General features: G+C 42.4%; 1 protein-coding gene across 1 annotated transcript in view; it reads right to left on the reverse strand.

Moving 5' to 3' along the window:
- Positions 1-20,413, reverse strand: part of KIAA0586 (KIAA0586 ortholog) — a 307,808-nt gene that overhangs the window by 199,389 nt on the left and 88,006 nt on the right. The window contains exon 17 of the mRNA XM_053705342.1: positions 12,313-12,500. Within this exon, the coding sequence (XP_053561317.1) occupies positions 12,313-12,500 (188 nt within the window). The remainder of the gene's footprint in view (positions 1-12,312; positions 12,501-20,413) is intronic.

The raw sequence follows: 20,413 nt of genomic DNA on the forward strand, positions 1-20,413 counted from the left end.
AACATCTCTTGCCCAAGCCTGAGCAAAGAGAGAGAGTCTGTCCCCTACTAGATCCGGTCCCGGATCGGGGGCTACCCCTTCATGCTGTCTTGGTAGCAGCAGCAGGCTTCTTGGCCTGTTTACCCTTATTCCAGCCTTGCATTGGTTTCCAAGCTGGTTTAGTCTGGGAAGCGTTAACCTCTTGTCTAGAGGCTGCCGAGTTAGAAGCCGGTCCGTTCCTGAAATTGCGAAAGGAACGAAAAACAGAATTTATGTTTACCTGATAAATTACTTTCTCCAACGGTGTGTCCGGTCCACGGCGTCATCCTTACTTGTGGGATATTCTCTTCCCCAACAGGAAATGGCAAAGAGCCCAGCAAAGCTGGTCACATGATCCCTCCTAGGCTCCGCCTACCCCAGTCATTCGACCGACGTTAAGGAGGAATATTTGCATAGGAGAAACCATATGGTACCGTGGTGACTGTAGTTAAAGAAAATAAATTATCAGACCTGATTAAAAAAAAAACCAGGGCGGGCCGTGGACCGGACACACCGTTGGAGAAAGTAATTTATAAGGTAAACAAAAATTCTGTTTTCTCCAACATAGGTGTGTCCGGTCCACGGCGTCATCCTTACTTGTGGGAACCAATACCAAAGCTTTAGGACACGGATGAAGGGAGGGAGCAAATCAGGTCACCTAAATGGAAGGCACCACGGCTTGCAAAACCTTTCTCCCAAAAATAGCCTCAGAAGAAGCAAAAGTATCAAACTTGTAAAATTTGGTAAAAGTGTGCAGTGAAGACCAAGTCGCTGCCCTACATATCTGATCCACAGAAGCCTCGTTCTTGAAGGCCCATGTGGAAGCCACAGCCCTAGTGGAATGAGCCGTGATTCTTTCGGGAGGCTGCCGTCCGGCAGTCTCGTAAGCCAATCTGATGATGCTTTTAATCCAAAAAGAGAGAGAGGTAGAAGTTGCTTTTTGACCTCTCCTTTTACCGGAATAAACAACAAACAAGGAAGATGTTTGTCTAAAATCCTTTGTAGCATCTAAATAGAATTTTAGAGCGCGAACAACATCCAAATTGTGCAACAAACGTTCCTTCTTTGAAACTGGTTTCGGACACAGAGAAGGTACGATAATCTCCTGGTTAATGTTTTTGTTAGAAACAACTTTTGGAAGAAAACCAGGTTTAGTACGTAAAACCACCTTATCTGCATGGAACACCAGATAAGGAGGAGAACACTGCAGAGCAGATAATTCTGAAACTCTTCTAGCAGAAGAAATTGCAACTAAAAACAAAACTTTCCAAGATAATAACTTAATATCAACGGAATGTAAGGGTTCAAACGGAACCCCCTGAAGAACTGAAAGAACTAAGTTGAGACTCCAAGGAGGAGTCAAAGGTTTGTAAACAGGCTTAATTCTAACCAGAGCCTGAACAAAGGCTTGAACATCTGGCACAGCTGCCAGCTTTTTGTGAAGTAACACAGACAAGGCAGAAATCTGTCCCTTCAGGGAACTAGCAGATAATCCTTTTTCCAATCCTTCTTGAAGGAAGGATAGAATCTTAGGAATCTTAACCTTGTCCCAAGGGAATCCTTTAGATTCACACCAACAGATATATTTTTTCCAAATTTTGTGGTAAATCTTTCTAGTTACAGGCTTTCTGGCCTGAACAAGAGTATCGATAACAGAATCTGAGAACCCTCGCTTCGATAAGATCAAGCGTTCAATCTCCAAGCAGTCAGCTGGAGTGAAACCAGATTCGGATGTTCGAACGGACCCTGAACAAGAAGGTCTCGTCTCAAAGGTAGCTTCCAAGGTGGAGCCGATGACATATTCACCAGATCTGCATACCAAGTCCTGCGTGGCCACGCAGGAGCTATCAAGATCACCGACGCCCTCTCCTGATTGATCCTGGCTACCAGCCTGGGGATGAGAGGAAACGGCGGGAACACATAAGCTAGTTTGAAGGTCCAAGGTGCTACTAGTGCATCCACTAGAGCCGCCTTGGGATCCCTGGATCTGGACCCGTAGCAAGGAACTTTGAAGTTCTGACGAGAGGCCATCAGATCCATGTCTGGAATGCCCCACAGCTGAGTGACTTGGGCAAAGATTTCCGGATGGAGTTCCCACTCCCCCGGATGCAATGTCTGACGACTCAGAAAATCCGCTTCCCAATTTTCCACTCCTGGGATGTGGATAGCAGACAGGTGGCAGGAGTGAGACTCCGCCCATAGAATGATTTTGGTCACTTCTTCCATCGCTAGGGAACTCCTTGTTCCCCCCTGATGGTTGATGTACGCAACAGTTGTCATGTTGTCTGATTGAAACCGTATGAACTTGGCCCTCGCTAGCTGAGGCCAAGCCTTGAGAGCATTGAATATCGCTCTCAGTTCCAGAATATTTATCGGTAGAAGAGATTCTTCCCGAGACCAAAGACCCTGAGCTTTCAGGGATCCCCAGACCGCGCCCCAGCCCATCAGACTGGCGTCGGTCGTGACGATGACCCACTCCGGTCTGCGGAATGTCATCCCTTGTGACAGGTTGTCCAGGGACAGCCACCAACGGAGTGAGTCTCTGGTCCTCTGATTTACTTGTATCTTCGGAGACAAGTCTGTATAGTCCCCATTCCACTGACTGAGCATGCACAGTTGTAATGGTCTTAGATGAATGCGCGCAAGGAACTATGTCCATTGCCGCTACCATCAAACCGATCACTTCCATGCACTGCGCTATGGAAGGAAGAGGAACGGAATGAAGTATCCGACAAGAGTCTAGAAGTTTCGTCTTTCTGGCCTCTGTCAGAAAAATCCTCATTTCTAAGGAGTCTATTATTGTTCCCAAGAAGGGAACCCTTGTTGACGGAGATAGAGAACTCTTTTCCACGTTCACTTTCCATCCGTGAGATCTGAGAAAGGCCAGGACAATGTCCGTGTGAGCCTTTGCTTGAGGAAGGGACGACGCTTGAATCAGAATGTCGTCCAAGTAAGGTACTACAGCAATGCCCCTTGGTCTTAGCACAGCTAGAAGGGACCCTAGTACCTTTGTGAAAATCCTTGGAGCAGTGGCTAATCCGAAAGGAAGCGCCACGAACTGGTAATGCTTGTCCAGGAATGCGAACCTTAGGAACCGATGATGTTCCTTGTGGATAGGAATATGTAGATACGCATCCTTTAAATCCACTGTGGTCATGAATTGACCTTCCTGGATGGAAGGAAGAATAGTTCGAATGGTTTCCATCTTGAACGATGGAACCTTGAGAAACTTGTTTAAGATCTTGAGATCTAAGATTGGTCTGAACGTTCCCTCTTTTTTGGGAACTATGAACAGATTGGAGTAGAACCCCATCCCTTGTTCTCTTAATGGAACAGGATGAATCACTCCCATTTTTAACAGGTCTTCTACACAATGTAAGAATGCCTGTCTTTTTATGTGGTCTGAAGACAACTGAGACCTGTGGAACCTCCCCCTTGGGGGAAGCCCCTTGAATTCCAGAAGATAACCTTGGGAGACTATTTCTAGCGCCCAAGGATCCAGAACATCTCTTGCCCAAGCCTGAGCGAAGAGAGAGAGTCTGCCCCCCACCAGATCCGGTCCCGGATCGGGGGCCAACATTTCATGCTGTCTTGGTAGCAGTGGCAGGTTTCTTGGCCTGCTTTCCCTTGTTCCAGCCTTGCATTGGTCTCCAAGCTGGCTTGGCTTGAGAAGTATTACCCTCTTGCTTAGAGGACGTAGCACTTTGGGCTGGTCCATTTCTACGAAAGGGACGAAAATTAGGTTTATTTTTTGCCTTGAAAGGCCGATCCTGAGGAAGGGCGTGGCCCTTACCCCCAGTGATATCAGAGATAATCTCTTTCAAGTCAGGGCCAAACAGCGTTTTCCCCTTGAAAGGAATGTGAAGTAGCTTGTTCTTGGAAGACGCATCAGCTGACCAAGATTTCAACCAAAGCGCTCTGCACGCCACAATAGCAAACCCAGAATTCTTAGCCGCTAACCTAGCCAATTGCAAAGTGGCGTCTAGGGTGAAAGAATTAGCCAATTTGAGAGCATTGATTCTGTCCATAATCTCCTCATAAGGAGGAGAATCACTATCGACCGCCTTTATCAGCTCATCGAACCAGAAACATGCGGCTGTAGCTACAGGGACAATGCATGAAATTGGTTGTAGAAGGTAACCCTGCTGAACAAACATCTTTTTAAGTAAACCTTCTAATTTTTTATCCATAGGATCTTTGAAAGCACAACTATCCTCTATGGGTATAGTGGTGCGTTTGTTTAAAGTGGAAACCGCTCCCTCGACCTTGGGGACTGTCTGCCATAAGTCCTTTCTGGGGTCGACCATAGGAAACAATTTTTTAAATATGGGGGGAGGGACGAAAGGAATACCGGGCCTTTCCCATTCTTTATGAACAATGTCCGCCACCCGCTTGGGTATAGGAAAAGCTTCTGGGAGCCCCGGGACCTCTAGGAACTTGTCCATTTTACATAGTTTCTCTGGGATGACCAACTTGTCACAATCATCCAGAGTGGATAATACCTCCTTAAGCAGAATGCGGAGATGTTCCAACTTAAATTTAAACGTAATCACATCAGGTTCAGCTTGTTGAGAAATGTTCCCTGAATCAGTAATTTCTCCCTCAGACAAAACCTCCCTGGCCCCATCAGACTGGGTTAGGGGCCCTTCAGAACCATTATTATCAGCGTCGTCATGCTCTTCAGTATCTAAAACAGAGCAGTCGCGCTTACGCTGATAAGTGTTCATTTTGGCTAAAATGTTTTTGACAGAATTATCCATTACAGCCGTTAATTGTTGCATAGTAAGGAGTATTGGCGCGCTAGATGTACTAGGGGCCTCCTGAGTGGGCAAGACTCGTGTAGACGAAGGAGGGAATGATGCAGTACCATGCTTACTCCCCTCACTTGAGGAATCATCTTGGGCATCATTGTCATTGTCACATAAGTCACATTTATTTAAATGAATAGGAATTCTGGCTTCCCCACATTCAGAACACAGTCTATCTGGTAGTTCAGACATGTTAAACAGGCATAAACTTGATAACAAAGTACAAAAAAACGTTTTAAAATAAAACCGTTACTGTCACTTTAAATTTTAAACTGAACACACTTTATTACTGCAATTGCGAAAAAACATGAAGGAATTGTTCAAAATTCACCAAATTTTCACCACAGTGTCTTAAAGCCTTAAAAGTATTGCACACCAAATTTGGAAGCTTTAACCCTTAAAATAACGGAACCGGAGCCGTTTTTAACTTTAACCCCTTTACAGTCCCTGGTATCTGCTTTGCTGAGACCCAACCAAGCCCAAAGGGGAATACGATACCAAATGACGCCTTCAGAAAGTCTTTTCTAAGTATCAGAGCTCCTCTCACATGCGACTGCATGTCATGCCTCTCAAAAACAAGTGCGCAACACCGGCGCGAAAATGAGGCTCTGCCTATGATTTGGGAAAGCCCCTAAAGAATAAGGTGTCTAAAACAGTGCCTGCCGATATTATTATATCAAAATACCCAGAATAAATGATTCCTCAAGGCTAAATATGTGTTAATAATGAATCGATTTAGCCCAGAAAAAGTCTACAGTCTTAATAAGCCCTTGTGAAGCCCTTATTTACGATCTTAATAAACATGGCTTACCGGATCCCATAGGGAAAATGACAGCTTCCAGCAGTACATCGTCTTGTTAGAATGTGTCATACCTCAAGCAGCAAGAGACTGCTCACTGTTCCCCCAACTGAAGTTAATTGCTCTCAACAGTCCTGTGTGGAACAGCCATGGATTTTAGTGACGGTTGCTAAAATCATTTTCCTCATACAAACAGAAATCTTCATCTCTTTTCTGTTTCTGAGTAAATAGTACATACCAGCACTATTTCAAAATAACAAACTCTTGATTGAATAATAAAAACTACAGTTAAACACTAAAAAACTCTAAGCCATCTCCGTGGAGATGTTGCCTGTACAACGGCAAAGAGAATGACTGGGGTAGGCGGAGCCTAGGAGGGATCATGTGACCAGCTTTGCTGGGCTCTTTGCCATTTCCTGTTGGGGAAGAGAATATCCCACAAGTAAGGATGACGCCGTGGACCGGACACACCTATGTTGGAGAAATTGGACTTATTCTTAGCCTTGAAAGGCCTATCCTGTGGGAGGGCATGGCCCTTTCCCCCAGTGATGTCTGAAATAATTTCTTTCAATTCTGGCCCAAAAAGGGTCTTACCTTTGAAAGGGATATTAAGCAATTTTGTCTTGGAAGATACATCCGTCGACCAAGACTTTAGCCAGAGCGCTCTGCGCGCCACAATTGCAAACCCTGAATTTTTCGCCGCTAATCTCGCTAACTGCAAATCGGCGTCTAAAATAAAGGAATTAGCTAACTTAAGTGCGTGAATTCTGTCCATGACTTCCTCATACGGAGTCTCCCTACTGAGCGACTTTTCCAGTTCCTCGAACCAGAACCACGCCGCTGTAGTGACAGGAATAATGCATGAAATAGGTTGAAGGAGGTAACCTTGCTGTACAAAAATCTTTTTAAGCAAACCTTCCAATTTTTTATCCATAGGATCTTTGAAAACACAATTGTCCTCAATGGGAATGGTCGTGCGTTTGGCTAGTGTAGAAACCGCCCCCTCGACCTTAGGGACTGTTTGCCATATGTCCTTCCTGGGGTCGACCATAGGGAACAATTTCTTAAATATAGGAGGAGGGACAAAAGGTATGCCTGGCTTCTCCCACTCCTTATTCACTATGTCCGCCACCCGTTTATGTATCGGAAAGGCATCAGGGTGCACCGGAACCTCTAGGAACTTGTCCATCTTGCACAAGTTTTCTGGGATGACCAGATTGTCACAATCATCCAGAGTAGATAGCACCTCCTTAAGTAATGCGCGGAGATGCTCTGATTTAAATTTAAATGTCACAACATCAGGTTCTGCCTGCTGAGAAATTCTTCCTGTATCAGAAATTTCTCCATCTGAGAAACCCTCCCTCACTGCCACTTCAGACTGGTGTGAGGGTATGACAGAAAAATTATCATCAGCGCCCTCTTGCTCTACAGTGTTTAAAACAGAGCAATCGCGCTCTCTCTGAAATGCTGGCATTTTGGATAAAATATTAGCTATGGAGTTATCCATTACTGCCGTCAATTGTTGCATAGTAACAAGCATTGGCGCGCTAGAAGTACTAGGGGTCGCCTGCGCGGGCATAACTGGTATAGACACAGAAGGAGAAGATGTAGAACTATCTCTACTTCCTTCATGTGAGGAATCATCCTTGGCAACCTTACTATTTGTGACAATACTGTCCTTACTGTGTTTGGACGCTATGGCACAATTATCACATATATTTGAAGGGGGAACCACATTGGCTTCCATACATACAGAACATGATCTATCAGAAGGTACAGACGTTTTTAAACAGGCTTAAACTGGTTAATAAAGTACAAAAACCATTTTAAAACAAAACCGTTACTGTCTCTTTAAATGTTAAACAGGGCACACTTTATTACTGAATATGTGAAAAACTATGAAGGAATTATCCAATCTTTACCAAATTTTCACCACAGTGTCTTAATGCATTCAAAGTATTGCACCCCAATTTTCAAGCTGTTAACCCTTAAAATGTGGAAACCGGAGCCGTTTGCAATTTTAACCCCACTACAGTCCCAGCCACAGCCTTTGTTGTGACTTCAACTATCCCAGGGGGGTATTTCAAGCCTTCTAGGAACTTTTTCAGTGGACACCAGACCCTCTCACATGCATCTGCATGCACTGTACTTAAAAGAAACTGTGCAATAATGGCGCGAAAAAGAGGCTCTGCCTAATACAGTGAAAGGCCCTTCCTGACTGGGAAGGTGTCTTAACTAGTGCCTGGCGATAAAAAACGTTCCCCAAATAATAAAAGTGTGAAATCCACTTCAAACTTTAAATAAAAACTTAAATAAACAATCAATTTAGCCCTTAAGAGTGTCCACCAGTTAATAGCCCATAATAAGCCCTTTATTCTTTCTAAGTCTAAGAAAATGGCTTACCGATCCCCATGAGGGAAAAATGACAGCCTTCCAGCATTACACAGTCTTGTTAGAAAATGGCTAGTCATACCTTGAGCAGAAAAGTCTGCAAACTGTTCCCCCCAACTGAAGTTCTCTCATCTCAACAGTCCTGTGTGGGAACAGCAATCGATTTTAGTTACTGCTGCTAAAATCATACTCCTCTTTTAAACAGAACTCTTCATCTCTTTCTGTTTCAGAGTAAATAGTACATACCAGCACTATTTTAAAATAACAAACTCTTGATAGAAGAAATAAAAAACTACAACTAACACCACAAACTCCTCACCATCCCCGTGGAGATGCTACTTTTTCAGAGCGGCAAGGAGAATGACTGGGGGCGGAGCCAGAGGGGGAGCTATATGGACAGCTCTTGCTGTGTGCTCTCCTTGCCTTTCCCTGTAGGGGAGGAGAATATCCCACAAGTAATGGATGACGCCGTGGACCGGACACACCAATGTTGGAGAAAACTGCTTTATCTGCTATTTTGAATGTGCGATTTGTTACTGTGTATTTCATTTCAATTGGATGTAATTTTCAACACAGTAGTTGCACGACCTTAAATCAAATTCAAATTAGTGAAACAAATTTCACACCCCTCTGTAAAGAGACTTTAAGCAGCCAATCAGGATGCTTGTCCCAGGACTTGCAAGAGAGTGTGCATCTGGAATGTGGAGGCACAGTTATGTTATTTTCCAATTCAGTTTAAGGAAGTTTACTATAAAATCTCATGAGATCCCAGTGAAATCTCTTGAGGTCAAAGCAAAGCAAAACTTCAGCACTGGCCAATGTTTTTTTCTTACAACTTGCAGCTAGACAGCAGCTGAAGTATAACTGTTCAAAGAGCACTTACTATTGTGAGCTGAATAAATTATGAGGTAAAATATCTTCCCTTTTTACACAGAGATGTTCAGGTGATATTTTCCTGTCAGTTTTTACAGATATGCTGCTTCGCTTTCACATGATTTAGCATATGAGTTTTGCAGCCCTTTAAAACATTTTTATTTACTTTGTAGATTTGTCCCTTTACTAGTACAGAACACAGTAGTGCACTTACTAGGACGTAGCAGGATTCCAGTATAACCATTTCTCTGATATTGACAAAACAGGATAACTTTCATAAACAAATTATTATAAACAAAAAAAAATTGTCATAATAGACAGAATCAGTGTAACTCCAGCAGGTATATCAGGTGTACAGACTCCTCCTCTTACGCAGCCCCTGCACTCACACCAGTAACTAAAGAGACCGCTACAACACTACTACTCCTCTTTACTCCCCAAACCTGCAAATTAAGGCACGGAGACCGTTTGGGATACACATATAATGTCACCACTTACTACAGGGATTGTGCATAATGTAATTCTCACCCTATTTATTCACAAGTTCAAGTGAATGCCAAGACCCTGCTACACGATTCACTTTAATCTTCTCTGTCGGGTAACTGGAAAAGCTCAGAAGCAGCAGGATAACACCTCTAGAGGTAAAGTACTAGTGGAAAAAAACAACTAACAAATAATACCAGACCAACTAAAAGACACTTAAAATATTTACTGGACCATGGAAATAAAACCGACATGATAATTATGTCAGGAATAAAATGATAATTTGGTCTGAAGTGTTTTGGCTTAATTTGCCTAATCATTTATTTCCGTGTTCCAATAAAGATTAAGCGCTTGTGTGTGACTTTTTTTTTATACTCCGATTTCTTATTTCAGACCCCCTCCTTGTACCCTCTGTTCCCTTTTACGTGCATGTGCGCTCACCTGTCCCAAACACTACGTTTATTCCAGGTGATCTACATCAGACAGTAACTCACGGACAAGACCTGAAATGCCCCCACTGTGAGCTGCGACAGGCCTGTGGCTCCACACATAAGAAATACCGGGCAGGCTTATCAGAGTGCCAGTTCAAATGTGTGTGCGCACATATAGCAGCAGTTAAGTGGGAGGACACCGTGGAACAAGGAGCAGATAGGACTGGGCCTGGACACTGTAGTTAAATAATACCAGCCCACTGACACCAATGAATGTATATATTTTCTTCCCCATTTACACCAATGCATTATAATAAATAAATATATTTATATACACACACACTTACACACACTACAGGGCCCTGGACACAACCGGGTAAAATTTACTTGAGGTAACTTGGGTTGAGAATCACTGACCATTGCTGCTCCAGACCCTTCAATCCTTGGGTATTTGTGACACAGTATATATATATATATATATATATATATATATATATATATATATATATATATATATATATATATTTGTTTTGTAATTTTCCCTATGGTTCTTGCACCCAGACCTGTCTGGGGTTAACTGCTTGTGGCTTTGGGGACAGCACAGCTTCCTGTGAGTGCCAGTGGCACCCAGGGCTGAGCATGTTGCAGGGTCATGGGATGTGTACCCGGTCCGGTATGAGAGTGCAGTTCCCTTCCGTGTTTTGTATATATATATATATATATCTATAGTGGCTCTCTTCCTACCTTTCTAACCGTACCTTCAGTTTAGACTTCTCGTCCTCCTCCCCTCTATTACTTTCTGCTGGGGTGCCTCAGGGCTCATTTCTAGGTCCCCTTCTTTTCTCATTCTACACATCATCTCCAGGCTCACTAATAAAGTCCTGTGGGTTTCAGTATCATCTATATGCGGACAACACTCAAATCTACCTTTCTGCACCAGATATTTCCCCTTCCCTGCTGACTCGTGTCACCAGCTGTCTAGCTAATGATCTCATCCTGGATGGTTTCTCACTACCTGAACCTCTCTAAAACTGCACTCCTTTTTGCTCCCTCTACCAATCTCCCCATTCCCAAAATGTCACTTACTGTGACAACACTGTGATCACCTCTACCCCTCAGGCCCACTGCCTTGGGGTCATAGTTGAATCAGAACTTTCTTTTGCTCCCCACATTAAGTCATTAGTTAATTAATGCCACTTCCACCTTAAAATTATTTCTAAAATTAGTCACTTCCTCAATCAAGACACAACTAATAGTCTTATCCACTCAAATCATTTCCTGTCTTGACTACTGCAATTCTGTCTTCTCTAGTCTCCCAAGCTACCACCTATCCCCACTGCAATCCATCATAAATGCATCTGCCAGGCTTATTTTACTTAAGCAGCGCTCCACATCTGCTGCACCTCTTTGCCAACACCTCTACTGGCATCCCTTAGCCTCAAGAACAAAATTCAAAACTTTGACCCTAACATAGAAATTCCTCACCAACACTGCAACTTCCAATATCTCTGCCCTTGTCTGCAAATATTTCCCAACCCACCATCTCCGCTCTGCCCAAGACCTACTTCTCTCCTCATCTCTCATTACTTCCTCACACTCTTGTCTGCAAGACTTCTCTAGAACTGCATGTACCATATGGAACTCCTTGTCTCGCTTAGTTATTTTCCTCTAGTCTCAAAGCCTTCATGTGTCCCTTAAAAACGTATCTGTTCAATGATGCATACAACTTATTTCAAGATGTCTCTACTACTTGTTTCCCTCTCCCTCAACTTCCCCATGTACTTCATTTAGATTGTAAGCTCACGGGTCCACCTGCCCTGTTGACCATTTTATGTAAATATGGTTTACAGCTTACAGTGACTCAAGGACAGGGCCCTCTACCCTAGTGAATTAGGTAAATGTCTTCTGATTATTTCACTCTATAACTGTGTACTTAAATGTTAGAGCACTGCATAATATGTTGGCGCTTTATAAATAAACAACAATAATAATAATAAATACAATAATAAACATCAAGGCATCATAAAGTTAGTATAAAGTACATTGTTTTGCAGTTGACTAAAGCCAATTAGCGACAGATATGTAACAGATTTAACCAACAGGGTGCATTTTAAACTTAACTTAGAAAACTCAGTTTTCAGAGCTAAATTCCATGAAAATGGGGTAACGTTAATAATTAAAGTATTTGAAAAGGAGTTTCATTGCACATAACTAAACATTATATAAAACAAGCACAAGGTGTTTACAGTTTCTTTAATCAAACTGCAATATAAATGCTGCTTTACAACAATTTACAGGGCTGAGAGTTCATCAGCTTGATTCAACACAACTGAGTGCTGATGAGTTTAGGCTTTTATTTGGCAAAGAACGTATTAAAAAATGGTTATTTTAAAAAAAGTTAACAGAAGACAAGAAAGACCAAAAGTATAAACACGGAGATGAGTGTAAAAACAAAAATAACCAACCCAAAACCAGACATGACTCATGGCAGGTGACAGTGATCGCCTACCTGGACTGAGAGTTGTGGGGGGTCTTTTTTCTCTGATAAAACTTCTAGCACTGCCACATTTGGCTTGACGGTTCTTGCTTGTGGTTTTGGCGGTGAGGATGGAATAGATGTAGTAATTGTTACAGAGTGAGGTCGGGTAAGAGTTACAGAAGAAGGCAAAGGACAAACCCCATCAAACCGTGATCTTCCTATAATAAAAAATAAGAGCATCATTATTAGTTTGGCTAACATAGGGCATTGTGTTGGCCCCTTAGCATGGCAATGATCCAATAAGAAACTTTTAAAGTTAGTTTGCAGCAAAAATATTGACCAACGCACCCACAACAAATAAGGGAATAAACTGCATGGCAGTCACCAGACACACAAATAAATTACGCACATCTAGACAGAACAAGCAGGGGCTCTGCAGAAGTGCACTCCTATGTATCAGATCACAGGCGTTAAATGGGTGTAGATTAACCTTAAAATTATTATGTAAAACATGTGCTTTCATTTTTTAACATCTTTAAAGGGACAGTCTGCTCTAGAATTTTTATGTTTTAAAAAGATAGATAATCCCTTTATTACCCATTCCCTAGTTTTGCATAACCAACATAGTTATATTAATACACTTTTTACCTCTGTTTTTACCTTGTATCTAAGAATCTTCTGACAGCCCCTTGACCACATGACTGTGACTATTTAAAATCTATTGAGTTGCATTTAGTACTTTGTTGTGCTAACTCTTAAATAACATCCCGGGCGTGAGCACAATGTTCTCTATATGGCCCACATGAACTATCCATCTCTTGTTGAGAAAAGCAAATAAAGCATGTGATAAGAGGCTGTCTATAGAGCCTTTGAAACAGGCAGAAATTTAAAGGTTTAAAGTATAATATTATAACAACGCTAGTTGTGCAAAGCTGGGAATGGCTAGTAAAGGCATTGCCTAGCTTTTTAAACAATAACAATGTTTGTGTAGACTGTCCCTTTAATTACAAAAAAGTGTCCTATACTATATAGTTAAAGGGATAGTAAACCCAAATTTTTTCTTTCATGATTCAGATAGAGCTTAAGCAACTTTTTAATTTACTACTAATATCAATTTTTCTTCGTTATCTTGATATCTTTATTTGAAAAAGCAGGAATAAAAGCTTTGGATCCGGCCCATTTTAGGTTCAGAACCTGGGCTGTGCTTGCTGATTGGATGGCTAAATGTAGCCAAAATAGGCTGGCACCATTCCTGCTTTTTCAAATAAAGACAGCAAGAGAATGAAGAAAAATTGATAATAGGAGTAAATTAGAAAGTTGCTTAAAAATGCCTGCTCTATCTGAATCATGAAAGAAGAAATGTGGGTTTAGTGTCCCTTTAAGGTTTAGTGAGTACACATATTTAGTTTAAATAGGTACTAAGTATTCATTTCAATGCAGAACACATCAGGATTTTCTTAGGAGGATATGAAACCCAAAATGTTTCTTTCTTCTGTTAAGTGTGATCAGTCCACGGGTCATCATTACTTGTGGGATATTATCTGCTCCCCTACAGGAAGTGCAAGAGGATTCACCCAGCAGAGCTGCTATATAGCTCCTCCCCTCTACGTCACCTCCAGTCATTCTCTTGCACCCAGCAACTAGATAGGTCGTGTGAGAGGACTATGGTGATTATACTTAGTTTTATATCTTCAATCAAAAGTTTGTTATTTTAAAATAACACCGGAGTGTGTTATTACCTCTCTGGCAGAGTTTGAGGAAGAATCTACCAGAGTTTTGCTATGATTTTAGCCGGAGTAGTTAAGATCATATTGCTGTTTCTCGGCCATCTGAGGAGTGAGGTAAAACTTCAGATCAGGGGACAGCGGGCAGATGAATCTGCATAGAGGTATGTAGCAGTTTTTATTTTCTGACAATGGAATTGATGAGAAAATCCTGCCATACCGATATAATGTCATGTATGTATACTTTACACTTCAGTATTCTGGGGAATGGTATTTCACTAGAATTACACTGTAAGAAAGACATAAAGTTGTTTAATAACTAGAGATTATGTTTAATGTTTTTGCTGGAATGTAAAATCATTTTCATTTACTGAGGTACTGAGTGAATAAATGTTTGGGCACTATTTTTCCACTTGGCAGTTGCTTAAATCTGTTTTTTCTGTCAGTTTCTGTTCTCCCTCACTGCTGTGTGTGTGGGGGAGGGGCGCTTTTACTATGCATCAAATATTTTCTCTCAGCAGAGCTGTGAGAATTATAGTTTGACTGACATAAAAACGTTTATTCTGTAATTTGTTTCCTGCTTTCAGAAATTGTTATCTTTGCTAATGGGATTAAACCTTTGCTAAAGTTGTGTTGTTTAATTGCTGAGGGGAACAATCCTTTGCTGTATATTCTGACAAAGATTGATGCTATAACTTAATTATTTTAACTGTTATAATTTTTTTCTGTGCTTCTTAAAGGCACAGTTCGTTTTCATATTATTTGTAAATTACTTTGAAAAGTATTTTCAAGTTGCTGTTTATTTGCTAGTGTGTTAAACATGTCTGATTCAGAGGAATATCTCTGTGCTATATGTGTTAATGCCAAACTGGAGCCCAATAGAAATTTATGTACTAAATGTATTGATGCTATTTTAAAAAACAGTCAATCTGTACAAATTGAACATATTTCACCAAACAACGAGGGGAGAGTTATGCCGACTAACTCGCCTCACGTGTCAGTACCTGCATCTCCCGCTCAGGAGGTGCGTGATATTGTAGCGCCGAGTACATCTGGGCGGCCATTACAAATCACATTACAAGATATGGCTACTGTTATGACTGAAGTTTTGGCTAAACTACCAGAACTAAGAGGTAAACGTGATCACTCTGGGGTGAGAACAGAGTGCGCTGATAATGCAAGGGCCATGTCTGATACTGCGTCACAGTTTGCAGAACGTGAAGACGGAGAGCTTCATTCTGTGGGTGACGGTTCTGATCCAAATAAACTGGACTCAGACATTTCAAATTTTAAATTTAAGCTTGAGAACCTCCGTGTGTTACTAGGGGAGGTATTAGCGGCTCTGAATGATTGTAACACTGTTGCAATCCCAGAGAAAATGTGTAGGTTGGATAAATATTTTGCGGTACCGACGAGTACTGACGTTTTTCCTATACCTAAGAGACTTACTGACATTGTTACTAAGGAGTGGGATAGACCCGGTGTGCCTTTCTCACCCCCTCCTATATTCAGAAAGATGTTTCCAATAGACGCCGCCACACGGGACTTATGGCAAATGGTCCCTAAGGTGGAGGGAGCAGTTTCTACTTTAGCTAAGCGTACCACTATCCCAGTGGAGGATAGCTGTGCTTTTTCAGATCCAATGGATAAAAAATTAGAGGGTTACCTTAAGAAAATGTTTGTTCAACAAGGGTTTATATTGCAACCTCTTGCATGTATTGCGCCTGTCACGGCTGCAGCAGCATTTTGGTTTGAGTCTCTGGAAGAGACACTTCAATCATCCACACTAGATGACATCACACACAAACTTAAATTCCTTAAGTTAGCTAATTCATTTATTTCAGATGCCGTAGTACATTTAACTAAACTTGCGGCTAAAAATTCAGGATTCGCCATTCAGGCACGCAGAGCTCTGTGACTGAAATCCTGGTCAGCTGATGTTACGTCTAAATCTAAATTGCTTAATATTCCTTTCAAAGGGCAGACCTTATTCGGGCCCGGCTTGAAAGAGATTATTGCTGACATTACAGGAGGTAAAGGTCATGCCCTGCCTCAGGACAAGGCCAAAGCCAAGGCTAGACAGTCCAATTTTCGTTCCTTTCGTAATTTCAAAGCAGGAGCAGCATCAACTTCCTCTGCACCAAAACAGGAAGGAGCTGTTGCTCGCTACAGACAAGGCTGGAAACCTAACCAGTCCTGGAACAGGGGCAAACAGGCCAGAAAACCTGCTGCTGCCCCTAAGACAGCATGAATTGAGGGCCCCCGATCCGGGACCGGATCTAGTGGGGGGTAGACTTTCCCTCTTCGCCCAGACTTGGGCAAGAGATGTTCAGGATCCCTGGGCGTTAGAGATCATATCTCAGGGATACCTTCTGGACTTCAAATCCTCTCCCCCAAGAGGGAGATTTCATCTGTCAAGGTTGTCAACAAACCTAACAAAGAAGGAAGCGTTTCTACGCCGCGTACAAGATCTTTTATTAATGGGAGTGATCCATCCAGTTCCGCGGTTGGAACTAGGACAAGGGTTTTACTCAAATCTGTTTGTAGTTCCCAAAAAAGAGGGAACCTTCAGGCCAATCTTGGATTTAAAGATCCTAAACAAATTCCTAAGAGTTCCATCGTTCAAGATGGAAACTATTCGAACATTTTTGCCCATGATCCAAGAGGGTCAGTACATGACCACAGTGGATTTAAAGGATGCTTACCTTCACATACCGATTCACAAAAGCCATTACCGGTATCTAAGGTTTGCCTTTTTGACAGGCATTACCAGTTTGTAGCTCTTCCATTCGGACTGGCTACGGCTCCAAGAATCTTCACAAAGGTTCTGGGCACTCTTCTGGCGGTACTAAGACCGCGAGGAATTTCAGTAGCTCCGTACTTAGATGACATACTGATACAAGCTTCAAGCCTTCAAACTGCCAAATCTCATACAGAGATAGTACTGGCATTTCTAAGGTTGCATGGATGGAAAGTGAACGAAAAGAGAAGTTCTCTCTTTCCACTCACAAGAGTTCCCTTCCTGGGGACTCTGATAGATTCTGTACAAATGAAGATTTACCTAACAGAGGACAGGTTAACAAAACTTCAAAGTGCATGCCGTGTCCTTCATTCTATTCAACACCCATCAGTAGCTCAATGCATGGAGGTAATCGGACTAATGGTAGCAGCAATGGACATAGTTCCTTTTGCACGCCTATATCTCAGACCACTGCAACTGTGCATGCTAAGTCAGTGGAATGGGGATTACTCAGATTTGTCCCCCACTCTAAATCTGAATCAAGAGACCAGAAATTCTCTTCTATGGTGGCTTTATCGGCCACATCTGGCCAGGGGAATGCCATTCAGCAGGCCAGACTGGTCAATTGTAACAACAGACGCCAGCCTACTAGGTTGGGGCGCTGTCTGGAATTCTCTGAAGGCTCAGGGACTATGGAATCAGGAGGAGAGTCTTCTTCCAATAAACATTCTGGAATTGAGAGCAGTCCTCAATGCTCTTCTGGCTTGACCCCAGTTAACAACTCGGGGGTTCATCAGGTTCCGGTCGGACAACATCACGACTGTAGCTTATATCAACCATCAGGGAGGGACAAGAAGCTCCCTAGCAATGATGGAAGTATCGAAGATAATTCGCTGGGCAGAGTCTCACTCTTGCCACCTGTCTGCAATCCACATCCCGGGAGTGGAGAACTGGGAGGCGGATTTCTTAAGTCGTCAGACTTTTCATCCGGGGGAGTGGGAACTTCATCCAGAGGTCTTTGCCCAAATACTTCGACGTTGGGGCAAACCAGAGATAGATCTCATGGCGTCTCGACAGAACGCCAAGCTTCCGCGCTACGGGTCCAGATCCAGGGATCCGGGAGCGGTCCTGATAGATGCCTTGACAGCACCATGGACCTTCAGGATGGCTTATGTGTTTCCACCTTTCCCGATGCTTCCTCGATTGATTGCCAGAATCAAACAGGAGAAAGCATCAGTGATTCTAATAGCGCCTGCATGGCCACGCAGGACTTGGTATACAGATCTGGTGGACATGTCATTCTGTCCACCTTGGTCGTTACCTCTGAAACAGGACCTTCTGATTCAGGGTCCTTTCAAACATCAAAATCTAACTTCTCTGAAGCTGACTGCTTGGAAATTGAACGCTTGATCTTATCAAAGCGTGGTTTTTCTGAGTCAGTTATTGATACCTTAATACAGGCTAGGAAGCCTGTTACCAGAAAGATTTACCATAAAATATGGCGTAAATACCTATATTGGTGCGAATCCAAAGGTTACTCTTGGAGTAAGGTTAGGATTCCTAGGATATTGTCTTTTCTACAAGAAGGTTTAGAAAAGGGGTTATCCGCTAGTTCCTTAAAGGGACAGATCTCAGCTCTGTCCATTCTGTTACACAAGCGTCTGTCAGAAGTTCCAGACGTTCAGGCTTTTTGTCAGGCTTTGGCCAGGATTAAACCTGTGTTTAAAGCTGTGGCTCCACCATGGAGTTTAAACCTTGTTCTTAACGTCTTTACAGGGTGTTCCGTTTGAACCCCTTCATTCCATTGTTATAAAGTTGTTATCTTGGAAAGTTCTATTTTTAATGGCTATTTCCTCGGCTCGAAGAGTCTCTGAGTTATCAGCCTTACATTGTGATTCTCCTTATTTGATTTTTCACTCGGATAAGGTAGTTCTGCGTACTAAACCTGGGTTCTTACCTAAGGTAGTCACTAACAGGAATATCAATCAGGAGATTGTTGTTCCATCCTTGTGCCCAAATCCTTCTTCGAGGAAGGAACGTCTTTTGCACAATCTGGATGTAGTTCGTGCCCTTAAATTTTATTTACAGGCAACTAAAGATTTTCGACAAACGTCTTCCCTGTTTGTCGTTTACTCTGGTCAGAGGAGAGGTCAAAAAGCTTCTGCTACCTCTCTCTCTTTTTGGCTTCGTAGCATAATTCGTTTAGCTTATGAGACTGCTGGACAGCAGCCTCCTGAAAGAATTACAGCTCATTCCACTAGAGCTGTGGCTTCCACTTGGGCCTTTAAGAATGAGGCCTCTGTTGAACAGATTTGCAAGGCTGCAACTTGGTCTTCGCTTCATACTTTTTCCAAATTTTACAGATTTGACACTTTTGCTTCCTCGGAGGCTATTTTTGGGAGAAAGGCTCTTCAGGCAGTGGTTCCTTCTGTATAAAGAGCCTGCCTATCCCTCCCGTCATCCGTGTACTTTTGCTTTGGTATTGGTATCCCACAAGTAATGATGACCCGTGGACTGATCACACTTAACAGAAGAAAACATAATTTATGCTTACCTGATAAATTCCTTTCTTCTGTAGTGTGATCAGTCCACGGCCCGCCCTGTTTTTTAAGGCAGGTAAATATTTTTTAAATTATACTCCAGTCACCACTACACCCTTGGCTTCTCCTTTCTCGTTGGTCCTTGGTCGAATGACTGGAGGTGACGTAGAGGGGAGGAGCTATATAGCAGCTCTGCTGGGTGAATCCTCTTGCACTTCCTGTAGGGGAGCAGATAATATCCCACAAGTAATGATGACCCGTGGACTGATCACACTACAGAAGAAAGGAATTTATCAGGTAAGCATAAATTATGTTTTCATGATTCAGATAGAGCAGTGATTTTAAACAACTTTCTAATTTACTTCTATTATCAATTTTTCTTTATTCTCTTGGTATCTTTCATTGAAAAGAAAAGACGTATATGCTTAGGAGCTGGCCCATTTCTGGAACACTATATGACAGCAGTTTTGCAAGAATGTTATCCATATGCAAGAGCACTAGAGGGCAGCACTATTTCCTGTCATGTAGCACTAATGTTATCCATATGCAAGAACACTAGAGGGCAGCACTATTTCCTGTCATGTAGCGCTAATGTTATCCATATGCAAGAACACTAGAGGGCAGCACTATTTCCTGTCATGTAGCACTAATGTTATCCATATGCAAGAACACTAGAGGGCAGCACTATTTCCTGTCATGTAGCGCTAATGTTATCCATATGCAAGAACACTAGAGGGCAGCACTATTTCCTGTCATGTAGCGCTAATGTTATCCATATGCAAGAACACTAGAGGGCAGCACTATTTCCTGTCATGTAGCGCTAATGTTATCCATATGCAAGAACACTAGAGGGCAGCACTATTTCCTGTCATGTAGCGCTAATGTTATCCATATGCAAGAACACTAGAGGGCAGCACTATTTCCTGTCATGTAGCGCTAATGTTATCCATATGCAAGAACACTAGAGGGCAGCACTATTTCCTGTCATGTAGCGCTAATGTTATCCATATGCAAGAACACTAGAGGGCAGCACTATTTCCTGTCATGTAGCGCTAATGTTATCCATATGCAAGAACACTAGAGGGCAGCACTATTTCCTGTCATGCAGTACTAATGTTATCCATATG

Source organism: Bombina bombina, chromosome 1, assembly GCF_027579735.1.
Source record: "Bombina bombina isolate aBomBom1 chromosome 1, aBomBom1.pri, whole genome shotgun sequence".
Taxonomy (NCBI): Eukaryota; Metazoa; Chordata; class Amphibia; order Anura; family Bombinatoridae; genus Bombina; species Bombina bombina.